Source organism: Panulirus ornatus, chromosome 9 (assembly GCF_036320965.1).
Source record: "Panulirus ornatus isolate Po-2019 chromosome 9, ASM3632096v1, whole genome shotgun sequence".
Classification (NCBI taxonomy): Eukaryota; Metazoa; Arthropoda; class Malacostraca; order Decapoda; family Palinuridae; genus Panulirus; species Panulirus ornatus.
In genome coordinates, this window is record NC_092232.1 from 50,990,842 (window position 1) to 51,017,979 (window position 27,138).

The 27,138-nt window shown below is 43.2% G+C and overlaps 1 protein-coding gene across 1 annotated transcript in view; it reads left to right on the plus strand.

Annotated features, from left to right (window-relative positions):
* LOC139750067 (lachesin-like) overlaps positions 1–27,138 on the plus strand; it is a 305,867-nt gene that overhangs the window by 275,959 nt on the left and 2,770 nt on the right. The window contains exon 6 of the mRNA XM_071664402.1: positions 15,665–15,803. Within this exon, the coding sequence (XP_071520503.1) occupies positions 15,665–15,803 (139 nt within the window). The remainder of the gene's footprint in view (positions 1–15,664; positions 15,804–27,138) is intronic.

A 27,138-nucleotide genomic window follows, 5' to 3' on the forward strand; every position in this document is an offset into this window, starting at 1 on the left:
TGGGGGCCATGGACCACCCCCACACCGGACCTGGCCACACCCGGGGTCAACTCCGGGGTCAACTGCAGCACGAGGTCACGCGCTGTTTGTTGGCTGGTTAGGGCAATAACCTCAGCTGTGGGTGTGTGTTGCTTTACCCCCTGCCCCCCATCACCCCAACCCCTAATCCCCAGCTGATGCTGGTGACCCAGAGGAACGATGAACACCTAGGGCTGGCTGGGCGCTCTCCGCCCGGATCTGAGATCGAACGCCAGATTCGAATCAGACCGTACTATCATGACTCACGTGCGAACTGAACTGATAAATCCAAATACTGATCAAATGTCTTCATACCACTTCAAACCACTTCGTTCTATGAATGATTAAAAAAAAAATGCTCGAGATAAACTGAAAAAAAATGCATAATTACCTTCAGCTGAAGCCATGACGTCATTCATATCTAAGGATTTCGTTCAGTGGAAAAGATCTCGGTCTGTAAACATCACAAATTTAGAGCAGAGGTTTTTTTTGTGAAATTATTTGGTACAAAATAACAGCCAGAAGAATTATGTATCACTCTGTAGGCTGAATAAAAAGATTAACAGAACATAATCACATATAATAGAGCTATTGATATATATATATATATATATATCAGAACGTTGGTTTATATAAATCAGATAAATCTATAAGTGAGAAAAATCATAAATACGTTCTCCCACAGCATAGGTTTAACCTGAGTTTCTATCTTCAGAGAGAGAGAGAGAGAGAGAGAGAGAGAGAGAGAGAGAGAGAGAGAGAGAGAGAGAGGTGGTTAAGGTTGACCTGTGCCCTAACCCCTTCACCTGTTTCTTAATTCATGGGTCAGCCCCGCCCAGTGGTGACTGGTGTATTGTATTGTGGTGCTCTCTGTCTCTCTCTCTGTCTCTCTCTCTGTCTCTCTCTCTCTCTCTCTCTCTCTCTCTCTCTCTCTCTCCTGACGATGGAATCATACGAAAGCACACTTGGCCCTTCATATTTTCAGTTACCTTATGGTTTTACGTATATATATATATATATATATATATATATATATATATATATATATATATATATATATATATATATATATATGCAGGAGGGTGAAAGACTCGCACGCATGGGATAGATTGAATTGAAGCGATGTGGTATACGGGGGGCGACGTGCTGTCAATGGACCGAACCAGGGCATGTGTAATGTGCTGGGTCAACCATGGAATAAGGTCCGTGGGGGCCTGGATTGGGAGCTGTGTTTGTGTTGCATTACCCAGGCCAGCTCTGGCGCTACCTGGCATTCGCGGTAAGTTGGGATCAAGAAGGAAAGAATACGTGTGTGTGTGTGTGTGTGTGTGTGTGTGTGTGTGTGTGTGTGTGTGTGTGTGTGTGTCTGACTTTCAGATAAGAATATCAACAAAAATAAACCTCTAACCTCACCTTATGAAACTATGTTTTAGGACCTCGGTAAAAGATGTTTCCTGAGATTGTAAGATGTAACACCCTCCTTCATGGCCTCCTCCCTCCTCTTTCCCCCTCCCTCCCTCCCTCACAATCACTGGCACGGGGAGTTCCCCCTTCCTCCCCTTCCCTCCAACCCCCCCTTAAGATATGATTGGGGGTGGAGGAGGTGGAGAGAGGCGAGTGGAACAGCCGGCACCAGGGTCGCCCTCCACTGACCGAGTCGATATTACCCCCTCCGATATGAACCACCCCCTCCACCCCCTGATATGACTGTGATAAGAGCCTGACCCCCTGATATTTCCCCTGATATGACTGTGATAAGAACCTGACCCCCTGATATTTCCCCTGATATGACTGTGATAAGAGCCTGACCCCCTGATATTTCCTCTGATATGACTGTGATAAGAACCTGACCCCCTGATATTTCCCCTGATATGACTGTGATAAGAGCCTGACCCCCTGATATTTCCCCTGATATGACTGTGGTAAGAACCTAAACCTCTGATATGTCCCGTGATAGGACTTTGATATGAACCTAACCCCTGATATCTCCCCCTGATATGAGCCTAACCCCTGATATTTACCCTAACTCATTCTGCGACCAACGAATGCAGGCGCTGATGGCCACCAGATCCCACACATGACACATGGGCACATTATGCCACAGTGTACTACGTTACCTCCACCTTCTTAACAAGGCCTTGCGCGTGTACATTCCCGATTCCAAATACACATCTCAAGAGGCCGGGAATTTCCTCTTGCGTCGGGGGGTTTTAAGATCCAGGTGAGGCAAGGTCAAGACAAGGCTAAATAAAAAGTTGCACTCTGACGTTTAAGGTGGACCATCCGTAGACGTTACCGTGTTATTGTAAGACATATGGCCACTTCGTAGGCTAGGACCTTACCCCCCCCAACACACACACACACACACACACACACACACACACACACACACACACCGAAATATCAGATATAAGAAGACGTGGTTGACGAAGGGAGTGGCGACACTAGGTCGGGTACAGGGCGAAGGAGGTTGCTCATCCTGGGAAACCAAAGGAGGAAGAAGGACTGTGAAACCTAGGACAGTAAAGGAGGAGGAGTGTTAATCCTGGGAAACCAAAGGAGGAGGAGGAGAAAGGACTGTTAATCCTAGGATACTAAAGGAAGAAGTGATCTATTAATCCCAGGATACTAAAGGAAGAAGTGATCTATTAATCCCAGGACACCGAAGGAAGAAGTGATCTATTAATCCCAGGACACAGAAGGAAGAAGTGATCTATTAATCCCAGGACACAGAAGGAAGAAGTGATCTATTAATCCTAGGACACTAGAGGAAGAAGTGATCTATTAATCCCAGGACGCTAAAGCAAGAGCAGAATTACTTGCAGCCAATAGAGGAGGCCCTTTGTATTGTTTACAATCTGTCGAGAGGCAGGTCTCTGCCTCCTCCTCCTCCTCCTCAGTACCCTCCATCAAAGGCGTGGGCCAACCTGCACCAGGGCCGTGTTAGTCCCAGATAAACATCTTGTAATTCACTGTTCAACACATCCAAACACACACACACACACACACACACACACACACGCAGAAGCAAACAAACAAACACACACACACTGTGTGGCAGCTTCCCTCAGACGTAATGTACCTGTTCTATGCAGCCTAGCACGCGCTGACAACAGCTCTATGCAGCCTAGCACGCGCTGATAACATTTCTATGCAGCCTAGCACGAGCTGATAACAGCTCTATACAGCCTAGCACGAGCTGATAACAGCTCTATGCAGCCTAGCACGCGCTGATAACTGCTCTATGCAGCCTAGCACGCGCTGATAACAGCTCTATGCAACCTAGCACGCGCTGATAACAGCTCTATGCAGCCTAGCACGCGCTGATAACAGCTCTATGCAGCCTAGCACGCGCTGATAACAGCTCTATGCAGCCTAGCACGCGATGTAACAGCTTTATGCAGCCTAGCACGCGCTGACAATAGCTCTATGTCGCCTGGTTGCACCGGAACTCTCACTGACCTTACACTCGCTTATCTTTATCAATGAGTTTATCTACATCAGTGGAAAATACCGATGATAAATGATGATAATTATCTAAACTCTTTACCCAGGTTTCTGCTTTTGTTTATTTGTTTATTTGTTTGTTTTTTTGTCTTTGGCCGTTCGTGGGCTGGCGGTTCATCCCCTTTAAGTCCAGACTTCTGGCCTGGCCGACGAATATTTCATTCTTTCGCCTCGAAGGCCCAAAGATCTTGGAATAAAAATTTCCGAAACTTACGAATCAATTCAAAGTTTCCTCTGACCTCTCCCAGGGGCCTTGTCTGACCTCGTCTGACCTGACCCTTGGGGATCTGAGTGGTCGTGTGACGATACATAAGTGAATCCACAGAGCTAAGTGGGAACTGGGGCTCGAAAATGCTCTCGAGACAAAAGGTTCACTGTTCCGAAACACCTAACGAATCCGAAGGAGTTTTCGGATTCACTTGCCTCGCGAATCCCGCATCCGAAACCACCCCAACGAATCCGGAAGAGATGATACATTCACTTGCCTTGCGAATCACACGTTCGAAACCACCCAACGAATCCGAGAGAGTTTTCAGATTCACTTGTCTAGCGAATCACACGTCCGAAACCACCCCAACGAGTCCGAAAGAGGTTTCAGATTTACTTGCCTCCTGAATCACACGTTCGAAACCACCCCAACGAGTCTGGAGGAGGCATTAGATGCATTCGCGTGTTGAATCATACCCCATTAGGAGCACAGAGAGCTGCCTCGGATGAATCATAACACATGACGCGACTTAACGGGAGAGACAGTGAATCACACACACACACACACGTATCAGACACCACGGCTGCTTCTTACGACCAACAGAAACCGTTGCCCGTTACGGATAACAGAAGAGGGTAGCGTTGGAGGGGAGGATGGGATGGGAGGGAGAAGGCGAGGCGAGGTGAGGTGAGGTGAGGTGAGGTGAGGTGAGGGGAGGTCTGCGCTTACCAAACAGATATTATTTGGAAGCCGAAGACAAGCCCTTAACGAACTGATTGTCTCACAGTCACACAAAAGGAGGCGCAGAGAGAGAGAGAGAGAGAGAGAGAGAGAGAGAGAGAGAGAGAGAGAGAGAGAGAGAGAGAGAGAGACTGGCGAACACAGACCAACACCACGCGGAGGAAAGAAAGGACTGTGCGATGCAAAGAGTTTGAGAAAAGTTGACTCGAACTGGATTTACTATTGGGAACCAAGGGGGATAAAAATGCGGGACGAAATACTTGGGAAATAAGTATGATATTCCCAGACACTTACAAGGTATAAAGTCTTACTTAGAAGCCACGAAGACGAGGCGTTGTATGGGCAGATGGAGGCTACTGATTGGTGACTGAACGAATGACGTACACGTAATTGTGATGCGGATGAGAACATACGTATAGACCCAGACGAAGATATGAAGTTCGTGTTATGGAGAGGAACGTAACACTTCCACGAAAAGGGCAAATGGTTATAATGACTTAACGAACAGATAACAACGACGGATAATTACGTGCTTGGATAGCAAGAGACACTGTGATATAATCAGATGATTGCACAAGGCCAGGAACTGCTTAAACTTCATAAGACCAATTACTGTTGATGCTAAGACAATTAACATATCAATTATAACTTGCTTGTGTCAGACATATTTCAAAACGGCCTCCATCAACATTATGTGAAGAACACACACACACATACACACACACACTAACTTCTGATCACTGAGAACAGACAACCATCACCACAGAGAACAAGGAACACTGAACTGTGTCGTATCCAACCGGAACTCATTAACACCTTCCCCAAGAGCAACAATAAGGATGAACATCTTGGCCCAAAGGACGGTGGTATCAATAGACATCTCCCTCCCACCCTCCACCCTCTCCTGACTACGTGGGGCCAGATACATCCATAATCCACACCCCCTCCAACCCATCCCAACCCCGTTTAACCCTGCCGGAAATGAGACCAAAAAAAAGAACATCCCAAGTTTTAACCCATCGTAAACAAACATCCCTCCACTCATTGTCGAGCAAGCTATATCGACGTGGTGCCGGAGTCGACAGATGGACGACCTAATGTATCACTTTTCTTATCATATTAGGTGGTTTATGTGTCGTCTTGGATGAGAGACGATGCAATAATTCTACCATAAGCGATTCCCCGCATCCAAGACTCATCACACGAGCTCGAGCACACACACACACACACACACACACAGACCCGTCCATTGATATGGCTGCCTCGGTTAAAAGGTTGTCGGAATGACCACCATGGAAATCAAAACATTTCCCCAGATGGTATCGTTCACAGACAACCATAAAGAAGCGAGAAATGACGGGAAATATGGCCACTGTATTCTAGCGTCAGCAGACAATGGCGGGAATGCAGTTGATTAGGTGTTTCCATTGAGGATTTGAACTGATGATATTTGGCTATACGTGTGGTGCTCCTTCAAGCTCATATGCAAAGCATATTCATCTAAAACCATTACACAAGGTAGTTTGCATAGTAATCATCGACATGTACACACAGCACAAAAACTATCTTCACACCAGTGAACGATAGGTCTCAAAATGATCACTCGTTAACTATAATGGTTGGTGTGCTCTCAGATTCTTTCGTCCTTATGTCACATTATATCACCCTGAAAGTGTAAAGAAAGTTTTTTGCCCCGTCTATACCTAAGCCAGTCTGAATTTCCCCCTCTATGAACAGTACCTCGAATTAGCTAGTCAGTTGTGATTGAGCGTTTCCAGTTAACATCACACACTTTTCATTCAACAATATTTGACGAGATGCTATCCATCAAACATTACAGATTCAGGATCCAGAGGATATGAATGCGTATTTTCTATACTTAAGTCTTGATAAGCACACAGGTCTGGACTCAAATGTTGCTAAGGCTCCATTTACCAATTTCTTGACGAAAACGTATTTGATATCAAGTGGAATCGCCTTCTGAGAATTGCAAATGTGGTGAAGCAAAACCATCTTGGAACAATAAAGAAATCACATTAAGAAATAATAAAATTGTGTTGCTTAAAATTCAACCAATATTCTAAGTAAGAAAGGTTTTTTTGGGGGGGGTTCTCGAACATTACAACCTTGTGATGGTTTAGTAACGCCACATCAAGACCAGATACACAGTGAAATTTCCTCAATTAAAACACAGGTATCATCCGCTTAAAGCTTGAATGCGAGAAATGACGGGCAGGAAGTGGGACAAAACACACACACACACACACACACACACACACACATATATATATATATACTATTATTTATTTATTCATTATACCTTTTCGCTGTCTCCCGCGTTAGCGAGGTAGCGCAAGTAAACAGACGAAAGAATGGCCCAACCCACCCACATACACATGTATATACATAAACAGCCACACGCGCACATATACATACCTATACACTTCAACGTATACATCAATATATATATATATATATATATATATATGTATATATATATATATATATATATATATATATATATATATATATATATATATATATATATATAAATTGGAGGTGGAAAGATGGAGTGAAAAAGATTTTGTGTGATCGGGGCCTGAACATGCAGGAGGGTGAAAGGAGGGCAAGGAATAGAGTGAATTGGAGCGATGTGGTATACCGGGGTTGACGTGCTGTCAGTGGATTGAAGCAGGGCATGTGAAGCGTCTGGGGTAAACCATGGAAAGCTGTGTAGGTATGTATATTTGCGTGTGTGGACGTATGTATATACATGTGTATGGGGGGGGGTTGGGCCATTTCTTTCGTCTGTTTCCTTGCGCTACCTCGCAAACGCGGGAGACAGCGACAAAGTATAATAAAAAAATAATATATATATAAACACAGACATATACATATATACACACATGTACCTATTCACACATACTGCATTCATCCATTCCTGCCGCCACCCCGCCACACACACACACACACACACACACACATATATATATATACTTTGTCAACGGTTCGAGTTTCTTAGATCGGCCAAAAAACCTGTAATGTACTAGATTGTGAATGTGTTGACACAGGGGCAGCTAGCTGGTGGGATACCTGCCCTTTGCCTTGTGGGAGACGAGGGTGGAGATTTGTAAGACGAATAAGAGAATGAGAACTGAGTGATGGAAGTAAATGAGCTTGGAAACGAGACTCGTGTATGTGAAGAATGACCAGGAGAGACTAGTGTAGAATGGCACGTCAAATTTCCTCCAATCCCACGCCATCAGGTTTCTCTCCAATGGTTTTGCGGTTTCCCCTTCCATAATTCATTTGTAAGTGACGTGTGTGTGTGTGTGTGTGTGTGTGTGTGTGTGTGTGTGTACTTCTCCAATCCCTCCTCCCGCCAGTAATCCTTCATCCTGATAATATTCTCTGGGATGAAGCGTTTCATTTCCATCTCCTCCTCCTCCTCCTCCTCCTCTTCGCATTCTCGCTCACTTCCTTCTATAACGTATTTACAAAATTGTACATCTTCTTGTGTTCGGTCTTTTTATGCATCATCGGAGAATCTTCTTTCGTCCTTTCACTCTCCCAAGGTTCTACACTTCATCCAGAATCTCCTTCTCTTGGATTGCACTCAGTTTCAAACACGTCTTTAGGGCTAATGCCTTGGTAGCTGCATGGTGCGTCCATCATGTTCTCGAACCACTGGATGTTGAGGGTACACTTCAAGCGTGACACCATCCAGGCGTTCCCCAAGGGGGGTCATCCACGGTGAGGCGATCTCCTCCTCCTCCTCTTCAGTTCTTGCTGGGAACGCCCATGTCCATGTCCCTAGCCTGGCTGCCTCTTGGAGGGAGGGCGAGGTCCGGTCACCGTCTCTCGTCTGTAGCTCCCACACTCTTAAGTTGGGTGCTGCAGCGGCCAGCGTTAAGCCACCTCCTCCCACAACAGCACCATTGTGGGGCAGTTGGCCCTGCCCACAGTCAACCCAACTGTTCATCCCCCTCTCTATGCTAGCCAGTAAATGAGTACCCGTGTTAGGTTGATATATGTGTGAGTGTGTGTATATATATATATATATATATATATATATATATATATATATATATATATATATATATATATATATACATTAAAGAAACGGTACATATATACAAGGTTAAAAGACACGCCATAACGAGTGTAAAACTCTCTCCCATGAAACACACAAATAGTAAACACAAATAGTAATCACAAACACACACACACACACACACACACACACACACACAGGCCCCAACCCCCCAAAATGGGCACAGCAATGCCTTTGATTACTACCATCCTATACGGAACAAATAAAACATATCTATCCTTTAAAAATTTTGGGGCCCCGGAGGTAGTAGATCATAGTGTTGACTGGGATGTACAATTCGTCAGCGCCAATGCCTAAAGCCTATCTAACAACCCTGTCTATCCAATGAGATAATTCATAAGCCTAGCGCATGGATTCTGAATATGTGATCGTAAACTCCAACAACGTCCCAGGGCAATTATCACGCATCGAATCAACAGTTAATTTGTAGGGTCAGGCAGCGTGGAGGGCAGGCGTGTTTGCTGATAATTAACCCTTTTATCGTATGTTTACATCGTGTTAAACAGTGCTCCAACAGCTTTCATTGCTGACTACCCTGCCGAGGTTGTACGGGTCACCAGGGGTGGGGTGTTAGGTAGTGGTCCAACCCCCTGGTTTTGCTTTAAAGCTTGTGAGGGAGAAGGGGGACGGGGGATAGGATATAGCTATACTGAGAGGGGGATAGGATATAGCTATACTGAGAGGGGGATAGGATATAGCTATACTGAGAGGGGGATAGGATATAGCTATACTGAGAGGGGGACAGGATATAGCTATACTGAGAGGGGGATAGGATATAGCTATACTGAGAGGGGGATAGGATATAGCTATACTGAGAGGGGGATAGGATATAGCTATACTGAGAGGGGGATAGGATATAGCTATACTGAGAGGGGGATAGGATATAGCTATACTGAGAGGGGGATAGGATATAGCTATACTGAGAGGGGGATAGGATATAGCTATACTGAGAGGGGGATAGGATATAGCTATACTGAGAGGGGGATAGGATATAGCTATACTGAGAGGGGGATAGGATATAGCTATACTGAGAGGGGGATAGGATATAGCTATACTGAGAGGGGGATAGGATATAGCTATACTGAGAGGGGGGGAGGATATAGCTATACTGAGAGGGGATAGGATATAGCTATACTGAGAGGAGGATAGGATATAGCTATACTGAGAGGAGGATAGGATATAGCTATACTGAGAGGGGATAGGATATAGCTATACTGAGAGGGGGGGAGGATATAGCTACACTGAGAGGGGATAGGATATAGCTATACTGAGAGGGGGATAGGATATAGCTATACTGAGAGGGGGGGAGGATATAGCTATACTGAGAGGGGGATAGGATATAGCTATACTGAGAGGGGATAGGATATAGCTATACTGAGAGGGGGGGAGGATATAGCTATACTGAGAGGGGATAGGATATAGCTATACTGAGAGGGGGATAGGATATAGCTATACTGAGAGGGGGATAGGATATAGCTATACTGAGAGGAGGATAGGATATAGCTATACTGAGAGGGGATAGGATATAGCTATACTGAGAGGGGGGGAGGATATAGCTATACTGAGAGGGGATAGGATATAGCTATACTGAGAGGGGGATAGGATATAGCTATACTGAGAGGGGGATAGGATATAGCTATACTGAGAGGGGATAGGATATAGCTATACTGAGAGGGGGGGAGGATATAGCTATACTGAGAGGGGATAGGATATAGCTATACTGAGAGGGGGGGAGGATATAGCTATACTGAGAGGGGATAGGATATAGCTATACTGAGAGAGGCAAGATATAGCTATACTGAGAGGGGGGGAGGATATAGCTATACTGAGAGGGGGGGAGGATGTAGCTATACTGAGAGAGGCAAGATATAGCTATACTGAGAGGGGATAGGATATAGCTATACTGAGAGGGGGGAGGATATAGCTATACTGAGGGAGGCAAGATATAGCTATACTGAGAGGGGATAGGATATAGCTATACTGAGAGAGGCAAGATATAGCTATACTGAGAGGGGATAGGATATAGCTATACTGAGAGGGGGGGAGGATATAGCTATACTGAGGGAGGCAAGATATAGCTATACTGAGAGGGGATAGGATATAGCTATACTGAGAGAGGCAAGATATAGCTATACTGAGAGGGGATAGGATATAGCTATACTGAGAGGGGGGGAGGATATAGCTATACTGAGAGGGGATAGGATATAGCTATACTGAGAGGGGATAGGATATAGCTATACTGAGAGGGGGGGAGGATATAGCTATACTGAGGGAGGCAAGATATAGCTATACTGAGAGGGGATAGGATATAGCTATACTGAGAGAGGCAAGATATAGCTATACTGAGAGGGGATAGGATATAGCTATACTGAGAGGGGCAGAATATAGCTATACTGAGAGGGATATAATATAGCTATACTGAGAGGGGGCGGGATATAGCTATACTGAGAGGGGAAGAATATAGCTATACTGAGAGGGATATAATATAGCTATACTGAGAGGGGGCGGGATATAGCTATACTGAGAAGGGACAGGACATAGTTACTGAAAGAGAGAGGCGGCAGGATATAGGTACTGTTTTATATATACATATATATATATATATATATATATATATATATATATATATATATATATATATATATATATATATATATTATCCCTGGGGATAGGGGATTAAGAATGCTTCCCACGTATTCCCTGCGGGTCGTAGAAGGCGACTAAAAGGGGAGGGAGCGGGGGGCTGGAAATCCTCCCCTCTCGGGTTTTTTTTTTTTTTCCAAAAGAAGGAACAGAGAATTGGGCCAGGTGAGGGTATTCCCTCAAAGGCCCAGTCCTCTGTTCTTAACGCTACCTCGCTAATGCGGGAAATGGTGAATAGTTTGAAAGAAAGAAAGAATATATATATATATATATATATATATATATATATATATATATATATATATATATATATATATATATATATTCCTATGAGTCGACAGGGAAAATGAAAGACGAAAAGTTCCCAAGTGCACTTTCGTGTAATAATCACATCATCAGGGGAGACACAAGAGAGAAATATAACAGTCAGTTGATATACATGGAAGAGACGAAGCTAGGACGCCATATATATATATATATATATATATATATATATATATGGGAGACAAGCTCCATATAATCACTCTGGCCTTGTTCATCCCTACAAACAGCAGGAAGAAGTTCAGACTAGCGTCTACGGCTTAACTAATTACCCCTCACCCCCCCAAGTGAACATCACAAGTTCATCATTAAGTTTACTGTCAAGTTTATAATTAAGATGCATAGCTCGGCTTCCCCATACCATAGAAAACGGACAGGGGATCTCTGTCTGCTACATAATTATGTCAATTTGATTTTGATCGATTGATTAGCTGAAGAACGATGACTTATTTCGTGTTATATATATATATATATATATATATATATATATATATATATATATATATATATATATATATATATATACATATATATAAGGGTGTGCACGGAAGAAAGTGAATTGGAATGATGTGGTATACCGGGGTCGACGTGCTGTCACTGGACTGAACCAGAGCATGTGAAGCGTCCGGGGAAACCATGGACAGGCCGGTGGGGGCTTGGATGTGATTTCGGTGCATTACACACGACAGGTGAAGAACGGATGTGGCCTTTCTTCGTCTGTTCCTGGCGCTACCTCACCCGAACAGGAAACGGCGATCAAGCATGGGGGAGGGGGGGAAATAGAAATACGATCATATGGAACCTGCTTCGATGTCATTGAGAACGTATACGTAAACATTCAACCATATAACTCTCCTTGAGGAACTGCCATTATCTTGAAGTTGAAGATAAGTTAACTTCCTACGTTTCAAAACTTCAGTTACATAACATCTCAATAATTCCTCGAAAGTCGAGTATAATTTGAATGAAGAACGTCAAATAATTTCGTTTTTTTTCTGTTTCTCGTCTCCGTAAGTTTGGATTACGGTAAGAGAATTTCTTGGTCCGAATTCAAAGCGATACCAGCGCATGCGTGTGTGTGTGTTGTGTGTTGTGTTGTGTTGTGTGTGTGTGTGTGTGTGTGTGTGTGTGTGTGTATTACAGAACCCTGGCATCTCACGCCTATTGCCCTCGCGTTGAAATTCAGCCTCTCAACAGAAGGCGTAATAAAATGCGTTAGGGGAGCGGGGGAAAGGGCTAATACACAAGTCACAAAGTAGGTCTCGTAGCCCGTCAAACGTCCAGGGGGAAAACACAATACCTTCCAAATTCTTTTCTCCTCTCTCTCTCTCTCTCTCTCTCTCTCTCTCTCTCTCTCTCTCTCTCTCTCTCTCTCTCTTTCACCGTTCGTGATTTCATCGGTTCTCCATTGACTCTAATGCTGAAAAGGGGGGGTTGGGGTGGGGTGTGGGGAAGAGGAGGAGGAAGGGGAAAAAATTATGTCGACTTGTAATAGCACATTGGTGGAAACACGGGGAAACTTTTCCTGGACCTTACTGAAGCTTGGCCAAAACAATGAAAACACACACAAAAAAAAAAAACGTTCGCCCTCCTAAAGCTTCAAGGCCTTCAGTTTCCCATTTTCTTTTCAAGGTTTTAAACGCCACAGGAGACATGGCCGTTTATATATATATATATATATATATATATATATATATATATATATATATATATATATGTATATATATATATCCCTGGGGATAGGGGAGAAAGAATACCTCCCACGTATTCCCTGCGTGTCGTAGAAGGCGACTAAAAGGGAAGGGAGCGGGGGGCTGGAAATCCTCCCCTCTCGTTTTTTTTTTTTTTTAATTTTCCAAAAGAAGGAAGAGAGAAGAGGTCCAGGTGAGGATATTCCCTCAAAGGCCCAGTCCTCTGTTCTTAACGCTACCTCGCTATCGCGGGAAATAGCGAATAGTATGAAAAAAAAAAAAAAAAAAAATATATATATATATATATATATATATATATATATATATATATATATATATATATATACATATATATATATATATATATATATATATATATATATATATATATATATATATACATATATATATATATAAACCTTTTGGTCGTTTTAATATTAAATTACTTCCTTGCAAGCCTATTCGAAGAGTTGCCAGCAACCACCCCCACTCCCGTCCTCACTTACGCGAAGACAAACGCTCACTGCAATGTGGAAAATCAATGTGTTTTTAAAAGAGCTTTTTCTTCTTTATTCTTTCTTTCTTTTTTTTTTCAAGTTGGGCGACCAAGGCGGAAAGGAAAATAGGCAAGCCACCACCAGCATCATTAAGACTTTAAAAGCGTTGGGGCCGGGAAAGCGCGAGGGATTGTGGGAAACTGGGGAAAACGGGTGTTGGGAGGGACTTGAGTTAGAAAGATGTGTATAAACGAGAAGGAGGAAACATTTCACCTGGGCTCTCTCTCTCCTCCCTCCCAACCAAACCATGGAGCTAAGGACCATGGCTGTCTCTCGCTCCCAGGAAGTTTTATTTGGTGGGGTAAGATAAGCTTTATAAGGTGGAGTAAACTTAATAAGGTGGAGTGAATTTCATAAAGTGAAATAAGCTTTTATAAGGTGGAGTAAGCTAATAAGGTGGAGTGAATTTCATAAGGTGAAATAAGCTTTTATAAGGTGGAGTAAGCTTTTAAGGTGGATTGAAATTTATAAGGTGGAGTAAGCTTTACAGAATGGAATCAGTTTTATAAGGTGGAGTAAGCTTTATAAAGTGGAGTAAGCTTGTAAGCTGGAAGTAAGCTTTATAATACGGTGTTCAGTCGAGTTCATGGACATTACGACCAGCACCAGTTCAAACCATCATCACCTCACATTAACACTTCCCAATTTCGTTCACGGACCAGACCACTGACGTCATGCAAATAAAAAATGCAGCAAAAAAAAAAAAAAAAAAGAGAAAAATACAATATTTCCTTTCTCCCCGTTTGTCCTTATTACTGTTTAACGGTCTGTTATAATTTTCAACAGATGTGGCGTTGGGCCATGGCTTAAGTCTATTTTCTTTCGTTCTGTTTTCCCTCATTTTCTTTTCTTCTGTTTATAGTTTTTGTTTCTAGAACTGGCAAACACACGTCGAACAATTACATACGACCGCGCAATACGCCGACATATTACATACGACCGCGCAATACGCCGACGATTACAGAAGAGCGCATATGCGTACTCACACAGTCCCACACATACGCATTAACAGAGAAGAGCCCCACAAATGTTGGTACTTCTTTCGTGAATTGTATAAAGTCACACACACACACACACACACACACACACACACACACAGCATTCCATCATGGCCCTCCGTGGTGTAGGGGTTAGCGTTACTGACTCTAAGCAAGCACGGGCCAGACGTGGTGGTTAGCCCACACCCAGTGATGGTCGACCAATACACGGGGCAGACGTGGTAGTTCGCCCATACCCCAGCGATGGTCGAGAAATGCACGGGGTAGACATGGTAGGTAGCCCATACCCAGTGATGGTCGACCAATACACGGGCCAGACGTGGTAGTTAGCCCATACCCAGTGATGGTCGAGAAATGCACGGGCCAGACGTGGTGGTTAGCCCACACCCAGTGATGGTCGACCAATACACGGGGCAGACGTGGTAGTTAGCCCATACCCAGTGATGGTCGAGAAATGGACGGGCCAGACGTGGTAGTTAGCCCATACCTAGTGATGGTCGAGAAATGGACGGGGCAGACGTGGTAGTTAGCCCATACCAAGTGATGGTCGAGAAATGGACGGGGCAGACGTGGTAGGTAGCCCATACCCAGTGATGGTCGAGAAATGCACGGGCCAGACGTGGTAGGTAGCCCATACCTAGTGATGGTCGAGAAATGGGTACAAAAGCCTCTTTCCCCTCTGTTGCTTGGCTGTTCTCAGCTCTACGATACAGGCGAGTCCAGCTGTTGCTGGTTCTAAGAGATATAGACACAGGAGCCCTTAGAATTAACACCAGTTTCTCCACATCTTGCCCCTGCCCACTCACACCTCCTCACAATCCTTCCTTCACCTCACAGTAACTTCATCTCTCATCTCTCTCCAACAGTCGAGCCGACAGTACACGTCCCCAACCAGCTGGTGGGCACGCCCTTGGCTTCCGACCTCTTCCTCTCGTGCAAGGTGGAGGCCTACCCGAAGCCCATCACCTTCTGGAGAAAGAACAACGATTTTATGATCCTCAATGGGTAAGTCTTTTCCGGGGTGTGGGGCGGGAGGAGGGAAGAACTCACATTGCTACAGTAATGTGTATGGGAGATGATCACTGTAGAAGGAGAGAGACATTAATATACCTTTCTAAAAGCCTATGAGGGAAGACTATAAGATTAAAGATGTGTTTATAAAACTATAAGATTAAAGATGTGTCTATATAACTATAAGATTAAAGATGTGTCTATATAACTATAAGATTAAAGATGTGTTTATATAACTATAAGATTAAGGATGTGTCTATATAACTATAAGATTAAAGATGTGTTTATAAAACTATAAGATTAAAGATGTGTCTATATAACTATAAGATTAAAGATGTGTCTATATAACTATAAGATTAAAGATGTGTTTATATAACTATAAGATTAAAGATGTGCCTATATAACTATAAGATTAAAGATGTGTTTATAAAACTATAAGATTAAAGATGTGTCTATATAACTATAAGATTAAAGATGTGTTTATATAACTATAAGATTAAAGATGTGTCTATATAACTATAAGATTAAAGATGTGTCTATATAACTATAAGATTAAAGATGTGTCTATATAACTATAAGATTAAAGATGTGTCTATATAACTATAAGATTAAAGATGTGTCTATATAACTATAAAATTAAAGGGGACAATAGATCCAGATTGTTAGAAAGATCCTAGATCTATATGAGGACTATATAAGACTACAGGCCTTTGATTCATAAGGGGAATATAGGTATATAGACTAAGAGGCCTTTTAAGAAAACCACATATTCTCAATGGGACTTTAGACTCTTAGGAGAATCCAAGAATCTTAGAGATTCTATATAGAATATTAGAAGTAATCTAGAATCTAGAACACCTCTAGAATCTAAGGGTGACCTTAAGCTCTCAGAATGACCATAGACCCTTAAAGGGACCCTAAAACCTTTTTTGGGGGTGGGGGGGGGAGATTCCAGACTATGAGAAGGACACGTAGAATCTTTTAAGAAGACCCTAGAATCTTAGAATCTTTAGAGAGACTTAGAATCTTAAAATGACACTAGAATCTTAGAATCTTTAGAGACTTAGAATCTAATGAAGACTCTTGAATATTAGAATCTTTAGAGACTTAGAATCTTTAGAGTGCCTTAGAATCTTACAAAGAACCTTAGAATCTTAAAATGACCCTAAAATCTTAGAATCTTTAGAGTGATTCTCCTATATTTGCTACGAGATTCAACACATTTCCGTATCTGTCAGATAACTGAGTAAAAATAACCAGGTACTGAAGACATCAGGAGGTTAATGTGTTAAATAATCCTCTGTGTTTAATGATAAATGGTTCCATGTGTGCCACTGGAGCGAAATTGGGTTGTGTGTGTGTGTGTGTGTGTGTGTGTGTGTGTGTGTGTGTGTGTGTGTGGGTTGTGTGTGTGTGTGTGGGTTGTGTGTGTGTGTGTGTGTGTGTGTGTGTGTGTGTGTGTGTGTGTGTGTGTGTGTGTGTGGGTTGTGTGTGTGTGTGTGTGTGTGTGTGTGTGTGTGTGTGGGTTGTGTGTGTGTGTGTGGGTTGTGTGTGTGTGTGTTGTGTGTGTGTGTGTGTGTGTGTGTTGTGCCCACTGGTGTTCATAACGTTCTTATATCATCAAAATATGCAAAGCGAAAGTCAAAAATCACCAATCACAACTCTTGCTTGTGAATCACCTGTCACACAACCCTTGCATATGAAGCACCAATCACAACCCTTGCATATGAAGCACCAATCACAACTCTTGCATAGGAATCACCAGTCACAACCCTTGCATATGAAGCACCAATCACAACCCTTGCATATGAAGCACCAATCACAACCCTTGTATATGAATCACCAGTCACAACCCTTGCATATGAAGCACCAATCACAACCCTTACATATGAATCACCAATCACAACCCTTGCATATGAAGCACCAATCACAACCCTTGCATATGAAGCACCAATCACAACTCTTGCATAGGAATCACCAGTCACAACCCTTGCATATGAAGCACCAATCACAACCCTTGCATATGAAGCACCAATCACAACCCTTGCATATGAATCACCAGTCACAACCCTTGCATATGAAGCACCAATCACAACCCTTGCATATGAAGCACCAATCACAACCCTTGCATATGAATCACCAGTCACAACCCTTGCATATGAAGCACCAATCACAACCCTTGCATATGAAGCACCAATCACAACTCTTGCATAAGAATCACCAGTCACAACCCTTGCATATGAAGCACCAATCACAACCCTTGCATATGAAGCACCAATCACAACCCTTGCATAAGAATCACCAGTCACAACCCTTGCATATGAATCACCAATCACAACCCTTACATATGATTCACCAATCACAACCCTTACATATGAATCACCAATCACAACCCTTGCATATGAATCACCAATCACAACCCTTGCATATGAAGCACCAATCACAACCCTTGCATATGAAGCACCAATCACAACCCTTGCATATGAATCACCAATCACAACCCTTGCATATGAATCACCAATCACAACCCTTGCATATGAATCACCAATCACAACCCTTGCATATGAAGCACCAATCACAACCCTTGCATATGAATCACCAATCACAACCCTTGCATATGAATCACCATTCACAACCCTTGCATATGAATCACCAATCACAACCCTAGCATATGAATCACCATTCACAACCCTTGCATATGAATCACCAATCACAACCCTTGCATAAGAATCACCAGTCACAACCCTTGCATATGAATCACCAATCACAACCCTTACATAAGATTCACCAATCACAACCCTTGCATATGAATCACCAATCACAACCCTTGCATATGAATCACCAATCACAACCCTAGCATATGAATCACCATTCACAACCCTTGCATATGAATCACCAATCACAACCCTTGCATAAGAATCACCAATCACAACCCTTGCATATGAAGCACCAATCACAACCCTAGCATATGAATCACCAATCACAACCCTTGCATATGAATCACCATTCACAACCCTTGCATATGAATCACCAATCACAACCCTAGCATATGAATCACCAATCACAACCCTAGCATATGAATCACCATTCACAACCCTTGCATATGAATCACCAATCACAACCCTTGCATAAGAATCACCAATCACAACCCTTGCACATGAAGCACCAATCACAACCCTTGCATAAGAATCACCAATCACAACCCTTGTATATGAATCACCAATCACAACCCTTACATAAGATTCACCAATCACAACCCTTGTATATGAATCACCAATCACAACCCTTGTATATGAATCACCAATCACAACCCTAGCATATGAATCACCAATCACAACTCTTGCATATGAAGCACCAATCACAACCCTTGCATATGAAGCACCAATCACAACCCTAGCATATGAATCACCAATCACAACCCTTGTATATGAATCACCAATCACAACCCTTACATAAGATTCACCAATCACAACCCTTGTATATGAATCACCAATCACAACCCTAGCATATGAATCACCAATCACAACCCTTGCATATGAAGCACCAATCACAACCCTTACATATGAATCACCAATCACAACCCTTACATAAGATTCACCAATCACAACCCTTGCATATGAATCACCAATCACAACCCTTACATATGATTCACCAATCACAACCCTTACATATGAATCACCAATCACAACTCTTACATATGAATCACCAATCACAACCCTTGCATATGAATCACCAATCACAACCCTAGCATATGAATCACCAATCACAACCCTTGCATATGAAGCACCAATCACAACCCTTGCATATGAATCACCAATCACAACTCTTACATATGATTCACCAATCACAACCCTTGCATATGAATCACCAATCACAACCCTTACATATGAATCACCAATCACAACTCTTACATATGATTCACCAATCACAACCCTTGCATATGAATCACCAATCACAACCCTAGCATATGAATCACCAATCACAACCCTTGCATATGAATCACCAATCACAACCCTTACATATGAATCACCAATCACAACTCTTACATATGATTCACCAATCACAACCCTTGCATATGAATCACCAATTACAACCCTAGCATATGAATCACCAATCACAACCCTTGCATATGAATCACCAATCACAACCCTTACATATGAATCACCAATCACAACCCTTACATATGATTCACCAATCACAACCCTTACATATGAATCACCAATCACAACTCTTACATATGAATCACCAATCACAACCCTAGCATATGAATCACCAATCACAACCCTTGCATATGAAGCACCAATCACAACTCTTACATATGATTCACCAATCACAACCCTCGCCCATGACGAGTATGTTCGCCACAGAGGAACGAGTCGAGAACTTTCAATGAACAGGATCAAACGACACGTTATGGCATTCACAAAGAGATCCACAAAAAAAAAAAAGCTTCGAAAAGATCAAAAATCGACCGATCCCGCCACGTATAGGGCAAGGCCCTGAGTGTCCACCATTCCAAACAGCGTCAGTCGCATCTCTCGCCTTGTGGAACGCCCGCCTCAGCTGTCGATCTCGGTTCACACAAGACTGGTCGACTCCCACCCACTTGGTGCCAAAAAAAAAAAAAATGACACGTTCTTCTTCGTAAAACACATTCTAATTTATAAATACCACACTTGTTTCAGGCGAGAATGGTCGTAAACAAACAGCTAACGACCTTTTTCGTCGTAATGACCTTATAGTTGGCGCGCAAACAATGCGAAACAAACCCGAAAGACTGGTTCAGTGCGATTCACCTCTAGAGTGGAACGTGTCTTATAATTCTAACGTAAAACTGCTTACCTGGTTAAGGGGGACTAGTGAGCATCCTCACTACGTCTTCTTCATCCCAGTGGACTGCACTGTAGTCTATGGCCACCATTTACTCCCACTCTGTGTGACGAGGGCACGTCACCATGGGGGCACGTCCCCTTGGTGTCAACAACTCAACGCTTGTTTGAAAATAAAAATCGGCCCGTAACATCGTCTTAGTGTGATGCTTCACGCTTATCAAATACCTGTTCTTATGTCCACTAGCGTGTAGATACAGTTCTCACTCTGAGGCAACACTAACACTATAGAAAAACGGCCTGGAACACAAGTGTACAAACACAAGACACACTGGCTACATCCGTGCACCGCCAGTGCTCCGGGTCAACTGATGGCTATGTGTCATCAAAGTCACTACATGGCGAAGGTAAGGCGAAGAAAGAATGTATTTACCCGAGTGGGTTCCCTGTACTGGTGAAGAGACGCCAAAAGTTGCCACTAACGCCATCTCATCGGCGAGCTGCGAAACTTGTTGAGGAGAACGTGTGAAGAGTAGACTGGGTCACCTAATCTTAAAATCTACCAGGACGCATTATGGGAAACGTAAATGATTAGCATTTTAAGTTTGTCTATAGAATTCAGGATCTGTCTAATTTGAGGTTTTCTTTTTAAGAGTACACACGAACTCTTTCTCGGTCTTTGGAACGTCAGAGCACTGTGAGTGTAATCCTCATGTTGACAGAGCAGATCTCCCACACTCACATGGACCCGTGTCCTCGTGGCACGCGTGCCTCCACTTTCGCCTTGGCCCGAGACTATCAAAACAAAACCACGTCAGCAAAGCAGTTCATAAACACCCAACGGTCGTTTCTGACGTGGCAGCCTTACCCATGAGGTAACAAGGGGCTTGGACACTACATATATGGCCTTCCATTCTAACATGGCACCTCACTAACCTTGGAAAATAATATTTTCTTGGTTGTACAGATGATCACAGCTGTAATAGCGGGGAGGCCCAGGTAGCGGAGGCGAAAAATGACCCTGTACGAAAGACAGAATTAAAGTTATACTCAACATACTTCATGCCGAATGGTCATTTATGATTCTCAAGTGATTGCATGGACTGCAGTGAGCTGCCTAGGGACAGACGGGGGGTGGATAAAAGTTAATGGTCTAGTTACAGGGGGTGTATGTGTCTGCTGTGTGTGTGTGTGTGTGTGTGTGTGTACCTGGTGAGGAGTGTATGTGAGGGTGGAGGCATGTACGGAGCATCAGACTATAGGGGAGGAGCAGTTTAGTGTCAAGGGTGGTAAGGGGTTGTGAGGATCAGGTGTTTAGTGGTTGTGTGTGAGACTTACTTAGAGAAATAGTGATTTGCATGTGGCATTGACGAATCTCGATGAAGGCATATGATAGGGGTGATAGAGATGCTTTGTGGAAGGTCTTACACATATGTGGTGTCGGAGTACAGCTAATAGAAGCAGCGATGCGTTTCTATCAAGAGGGTGAGGCGTGTGTGTGTGTGTGTGTGTGTGTGTGTGTGTGTGTGTGAGTAGGAAGAGAGGAGGATATGATGAGGCATGTGAGGGTTGGTTTGCATCAAGGGTGTGTCGTGTTACCATGATTGTGTAAGGTAATCCATACCAGCTTCATTTTCAGAAATTTTCCAAGAGGCGTTCCTCTGAGAGCAGGTCTTCCCTCAACCTTCTTGAATTACTTCTAATACGCCCTTGTATGGGTACCTCCTGGAGGTAGAGCTAAGTGTAATCGTCCTCCTATATGTGGATGGCCACACAATCACACCAGGGAGCACCCTGATACCAACAGATACCAAGAGACATATGAACACTTTATAAGGACATTGGATCACTCTAAACAGTGTCTGAATCCCTATAGGTACTCGCCATCACTCTCTGAACCCTCGACGGACATAAACTCAACCTGGACCCGCCAACCAGTCCTACTCACCGATAGTCCAACCCCACACACACACACACACACACACACACCCACACACATACGACGCATGCTTCTCTCACTGTCGACACCAGCGCATAACACCACAACCAAACTGAACGGCCTCAGAGCAATTACCAACAGCAGATCTGGACAGGAAAAGGAACTTAGTTAATAACCACCACAAACAACCCAACCTCTCCTCTCCCAAACTGGTCATCCACGAAACAGAGACACAAGCTGTATAACACAGAGCGTCTACAACACTCACCCCCCCTCCCTATTACAACCACAAACATCCACACACAAGCAGTGGGAAAATGTAAACCTATACCTCATCGTGTTCCACATTCAGTTCCTCTTCTGAGCAGTGTCACTAGAGGCTCCTTCCACGCAAACTGCTTCCTAACGAGCCAACAATACCCCAAGCACCGTGGTTCCTCATGCGACAGTTTTACTCAATGCCCAGCAGTCGAGTATGATGAGTTGAAATTTTTATGGTTAGCAAAGCCTGGCGGTTGCGTGAATGTGAGTGAGATGCGTAAGACAAACGTGGTGAATGGGTGCTCGATTAACCAGCTCCACAACCCTGTGCCATTGTCTATTCATCTGTGTGAATCATACATACATATGGGACTTTGTCTATTGCTCTCGACATATTACATTGAATAGATCTCCACGAACATTAGACGTGGAATTAGTTCTTAGATAATGAACAAGTTAGCCATGTTTCTAAATCATCTGTATGCTATCGCTGGAGTCGTCATAGCGATGGGAAATAAGATAGAAATTGTGGCGATCAGCGAAGCTGTTCGGTGCAGTAACTGGCAAATGGTCGTTAAATGAAATGATGATAAACAAAACTGGGAGGAAGAAGAGTCACAACCACATTCATATCTTCCTGTCCCTCCTCCTCCTCCTCCTACTACTACTACTACTATGGAACTCCCGCAGCGCCCAGGAAGCTAGCCACGTCCACCACGTCAGACCAAAAGTCAAGAGGTGTGGTGAGAGAGCACGTCTGTGTGGGAGAGGTGAGGGAAGGACGTCTTAGAAGGTTGATAATATCTAGCGATCAACGTCTGGAAGGCACCATCTCGGGGGTCATGTTGGGTGTGTGTTGGTAGTGTTATAGGGATCTTGGGTCGTCCACAGCCCAGACGAAGGAGTGTCACTCGAACGGGGTAGTATGTGGTCGTACTTAGAGCAAGTGGAGGGTCGTATGTAGTAGTATGTATAGGGTCGTATGTATAAGTGTGTAGAGCAGGTAGAGGGTCGTATGTAGCGGTGTGTTGATCAAGTAAAGGGTAGTATGTAGCACTGTCTACAGTAAATAGATGGTCGTACGTAGTAGTACGTAGAGTTAGGAAAGAGTCGTATGCCGTAGTATGTAGAGTAGGTAGAGGGTCGTGTGTAGTATTATGTAGAGGAGGTAGAGTGTGTATGTAGGAAAGGAAGGGATGTATATAGTGGTATATAGAGAGAGCAGAGGGTCATTTGCATTAGTATGTAAAGAGGTAGAAGGTCTTGTGTAGAAGTACGCAGACGGACTAGAAGGTAGTATGTAGGAGTATGTAGATGTAAAGCAGGTACAGGGTCGTACGTAGCAGTATGTAGAGTGAAAGGCGTATCTGGTGGTGGTTGGTGAACTCCGGGTTTACCGTCCGGTGGTACCGGACATACAAAGAGAGAGAGAGAGAGAGAGAGAGAGAGAGAGAGAGAGAGAGAGAGAGAGAGAGAGAGAGAGAGAGAGAGAGAGAGGTTAAAAAAAACCGGCGCAAGAAGGGGGGAGAAAACTCTCTCTCTCTCTCTCTCTCATCTTTACCAAGAGGACATACCTATCCCCCCCCAAAAAAAAGAGAGAGGCCTTTTACATGGTTATTTCTTTTTTTCAACGGTATATACCGGGAGGCGTATTGTTACTGTTCATTTAATTCAAGCTGTGGGGGGGGGAAAGAGGGGGAGAAGAGGGGGAGAAGGGGGGTGGAGCGGAGTGGGGGGTGAACTTCGGCTTTTGTACCTTACCGTTTGATGTCCACTTTTAATACATTCCTCAAAGTTTCTGGCGAGTGTATGGGCGGCAAGAGGAGGGGATGGGAAGTCGGGGGTGAGGTGGGTGGGTTGGGTTGTGTTTTGGGGTGAACACGACTCTCATCTATGGCCATGCGACCTATGGATGGAGATGTAGGGGGAAAAGGTGTCAAGGGCGTGCGTGGTGGTGGTGCTGAAGCGTGGGATCCTTCGCTGCTGCCTCCTAACACATCCTAAATGACTTAGAAATGCGTTGCAATGCGACTCGAGGCGAATGAAAGTGTGTTGAGTGAAACCTCCTTCCTTTCTTAACGAAATATATTGAGTGAAACCTTCTTATTTTTTTTTAGATTCAATTAACCTCATTTTTCGGTGAAGTATTGACGCTAGAAATATCACATTTCTTTTTTTTCTTTTCACTTTATTTCAAGTTAATTTCTCGTTCGATGTTTCCTGCGTTGGAGAGGTAGCGCCATGAACAGACGAAGAATGGCTTAATTCGTTCACATCCAGTCTCTGTCGAGTATAATGCACCAAAAACATATCCTCTTGTACACAATCAGACCCAGCAGACTTTTTCATGTCTTCCCTGGTTCATTCCATGGACAACACGTTGCCCCCGATGTATCACTTATTTCGTACATATTCTCTCACCCTCCAGAATATTCAAGCCACAAGCACTGAAAACCTTTTCCACTCCATCCACTTTAAGTTCACACACACACAAACACACACACAAATACACACACAAACACACACACACACACACACACACACACACACACACACACACACACACACACACACCCATGGCATTCACTCCCCCATACAGCACAATCATCAAAAAGAAAAGAGAATTCACTGCCCTAAGAGGACTAAATGATACTAGATCTGGAGGAGAAAAAGATTACCTTAGTACATTACCCCCACACAACCTCTCCATCCTAAACCACGTCTCACCTACCTGGTCCTCTTCCTCTGTCCAAAAATACATACCTATACATTTCAACGTATACATACATATACATACACAGACATATACATACATATATACCCATGTATCCATGCTATCCTCAAACATGCCTATCCCATCATCCACGAATGTTTCAAATCTCTCAAGTCAAGTATGTTTATTACGTGGGCTCTTGTCGCTGGCACGCCAGCGAACCACTGGAATCAGTTATCAGTTATCTGAATATCAATATCCCAATGTGAAGTGTCCAGACCATCGATGTGTCGGGAAATCTGAAATTGAATTGGATCACAACGTTCTTTTCCCCTTGAAGAATACATGGTACAGACGATGCCTTCTGGTACAATTCCTGTGTACAGGGTCAGTAGGGATGTAAGTTCCTGTGTTTGTGGTGTGTCTCATTAGATTTATGTCCATTTGGCCGCCTGCATGTTCTCATTAGCCATCTTATGGCTTATGAAATTGGCCACTACTTCTACTACTACTACGACTACTACTACTTATTCTACTACTATTTCCATTACTACTACTACTACTACTACTACTACTAGTACCACTACTACTTATTCTACTACTACTTCTATTATTACTACTACTACTACTACTACTACTACTACTACTACGACTACTAATACTACTACTAATAATAATAATACCAGTATATACCTATGTTAGACTTGCATGTGTGTGTGTGTGTGTGTGTGTGTGTGTGTGTGTGTGTGTGTGTGTGTGTGTGTGTGGGTGTGTGTGCGTGTGTGTAGGAGTGAAGACACTGAACACACTTCACATATATACAAGGTTAAGAGACGAGGCAACACCAGTGTAAAACTCTTTTTCCCTAACACACAACTAGTAAATCACACATCATCAGCTCCTCTGTATTAAGTACTCCAGAGCTTATATACATATGTTCACCGTATATATATATATATATATATATATATATATATATATATATATATATATATATATATATATATATATATATATATTATCCCTGGGGATAGGGGATTAAGAATACTTCCCATGTATTCCCTGCGTGTCGTAGAAGGCGACTAAAAGGGGAGGGAGCGGGGGGCTGGAAATCCTCCCCTCTTGTTTTTTTTCATTTTCCAAAAGAAGGAACAGAGGGGGTCAGGTGAGGATATTCCAAAAAAGGCCCAGTCCTCTGTTCTTAACGCTACCTCGCTGAGGCGGGAAATGGCGAATAGTTTAAAAGGACGAAAGAAAATATATATATATATATATATATATATATATATATATATATATATATATATATATATATATATATATATATATACCATTAGCATCGAGTTCTTCCACAATAACACGAACACAATATCTGATCCAAATCACCTTGACCTTTACGCTGGAAGCCGTGCTCTCTCTCTCTCTCTCTCTCTCTCTCTCTCTCTCTCTCTCTCTCTCTCTCTCTCTCTCTCTCTCTCTCTCTCTCTCTCTTCCTGGAACTCGTCCCCCCTTTTCATATGTTCGTCAAACTTGTTTGTGTCTGCAGACCTAATGATGCCCCAAGAAATACAGGGACAAATGTCAGCA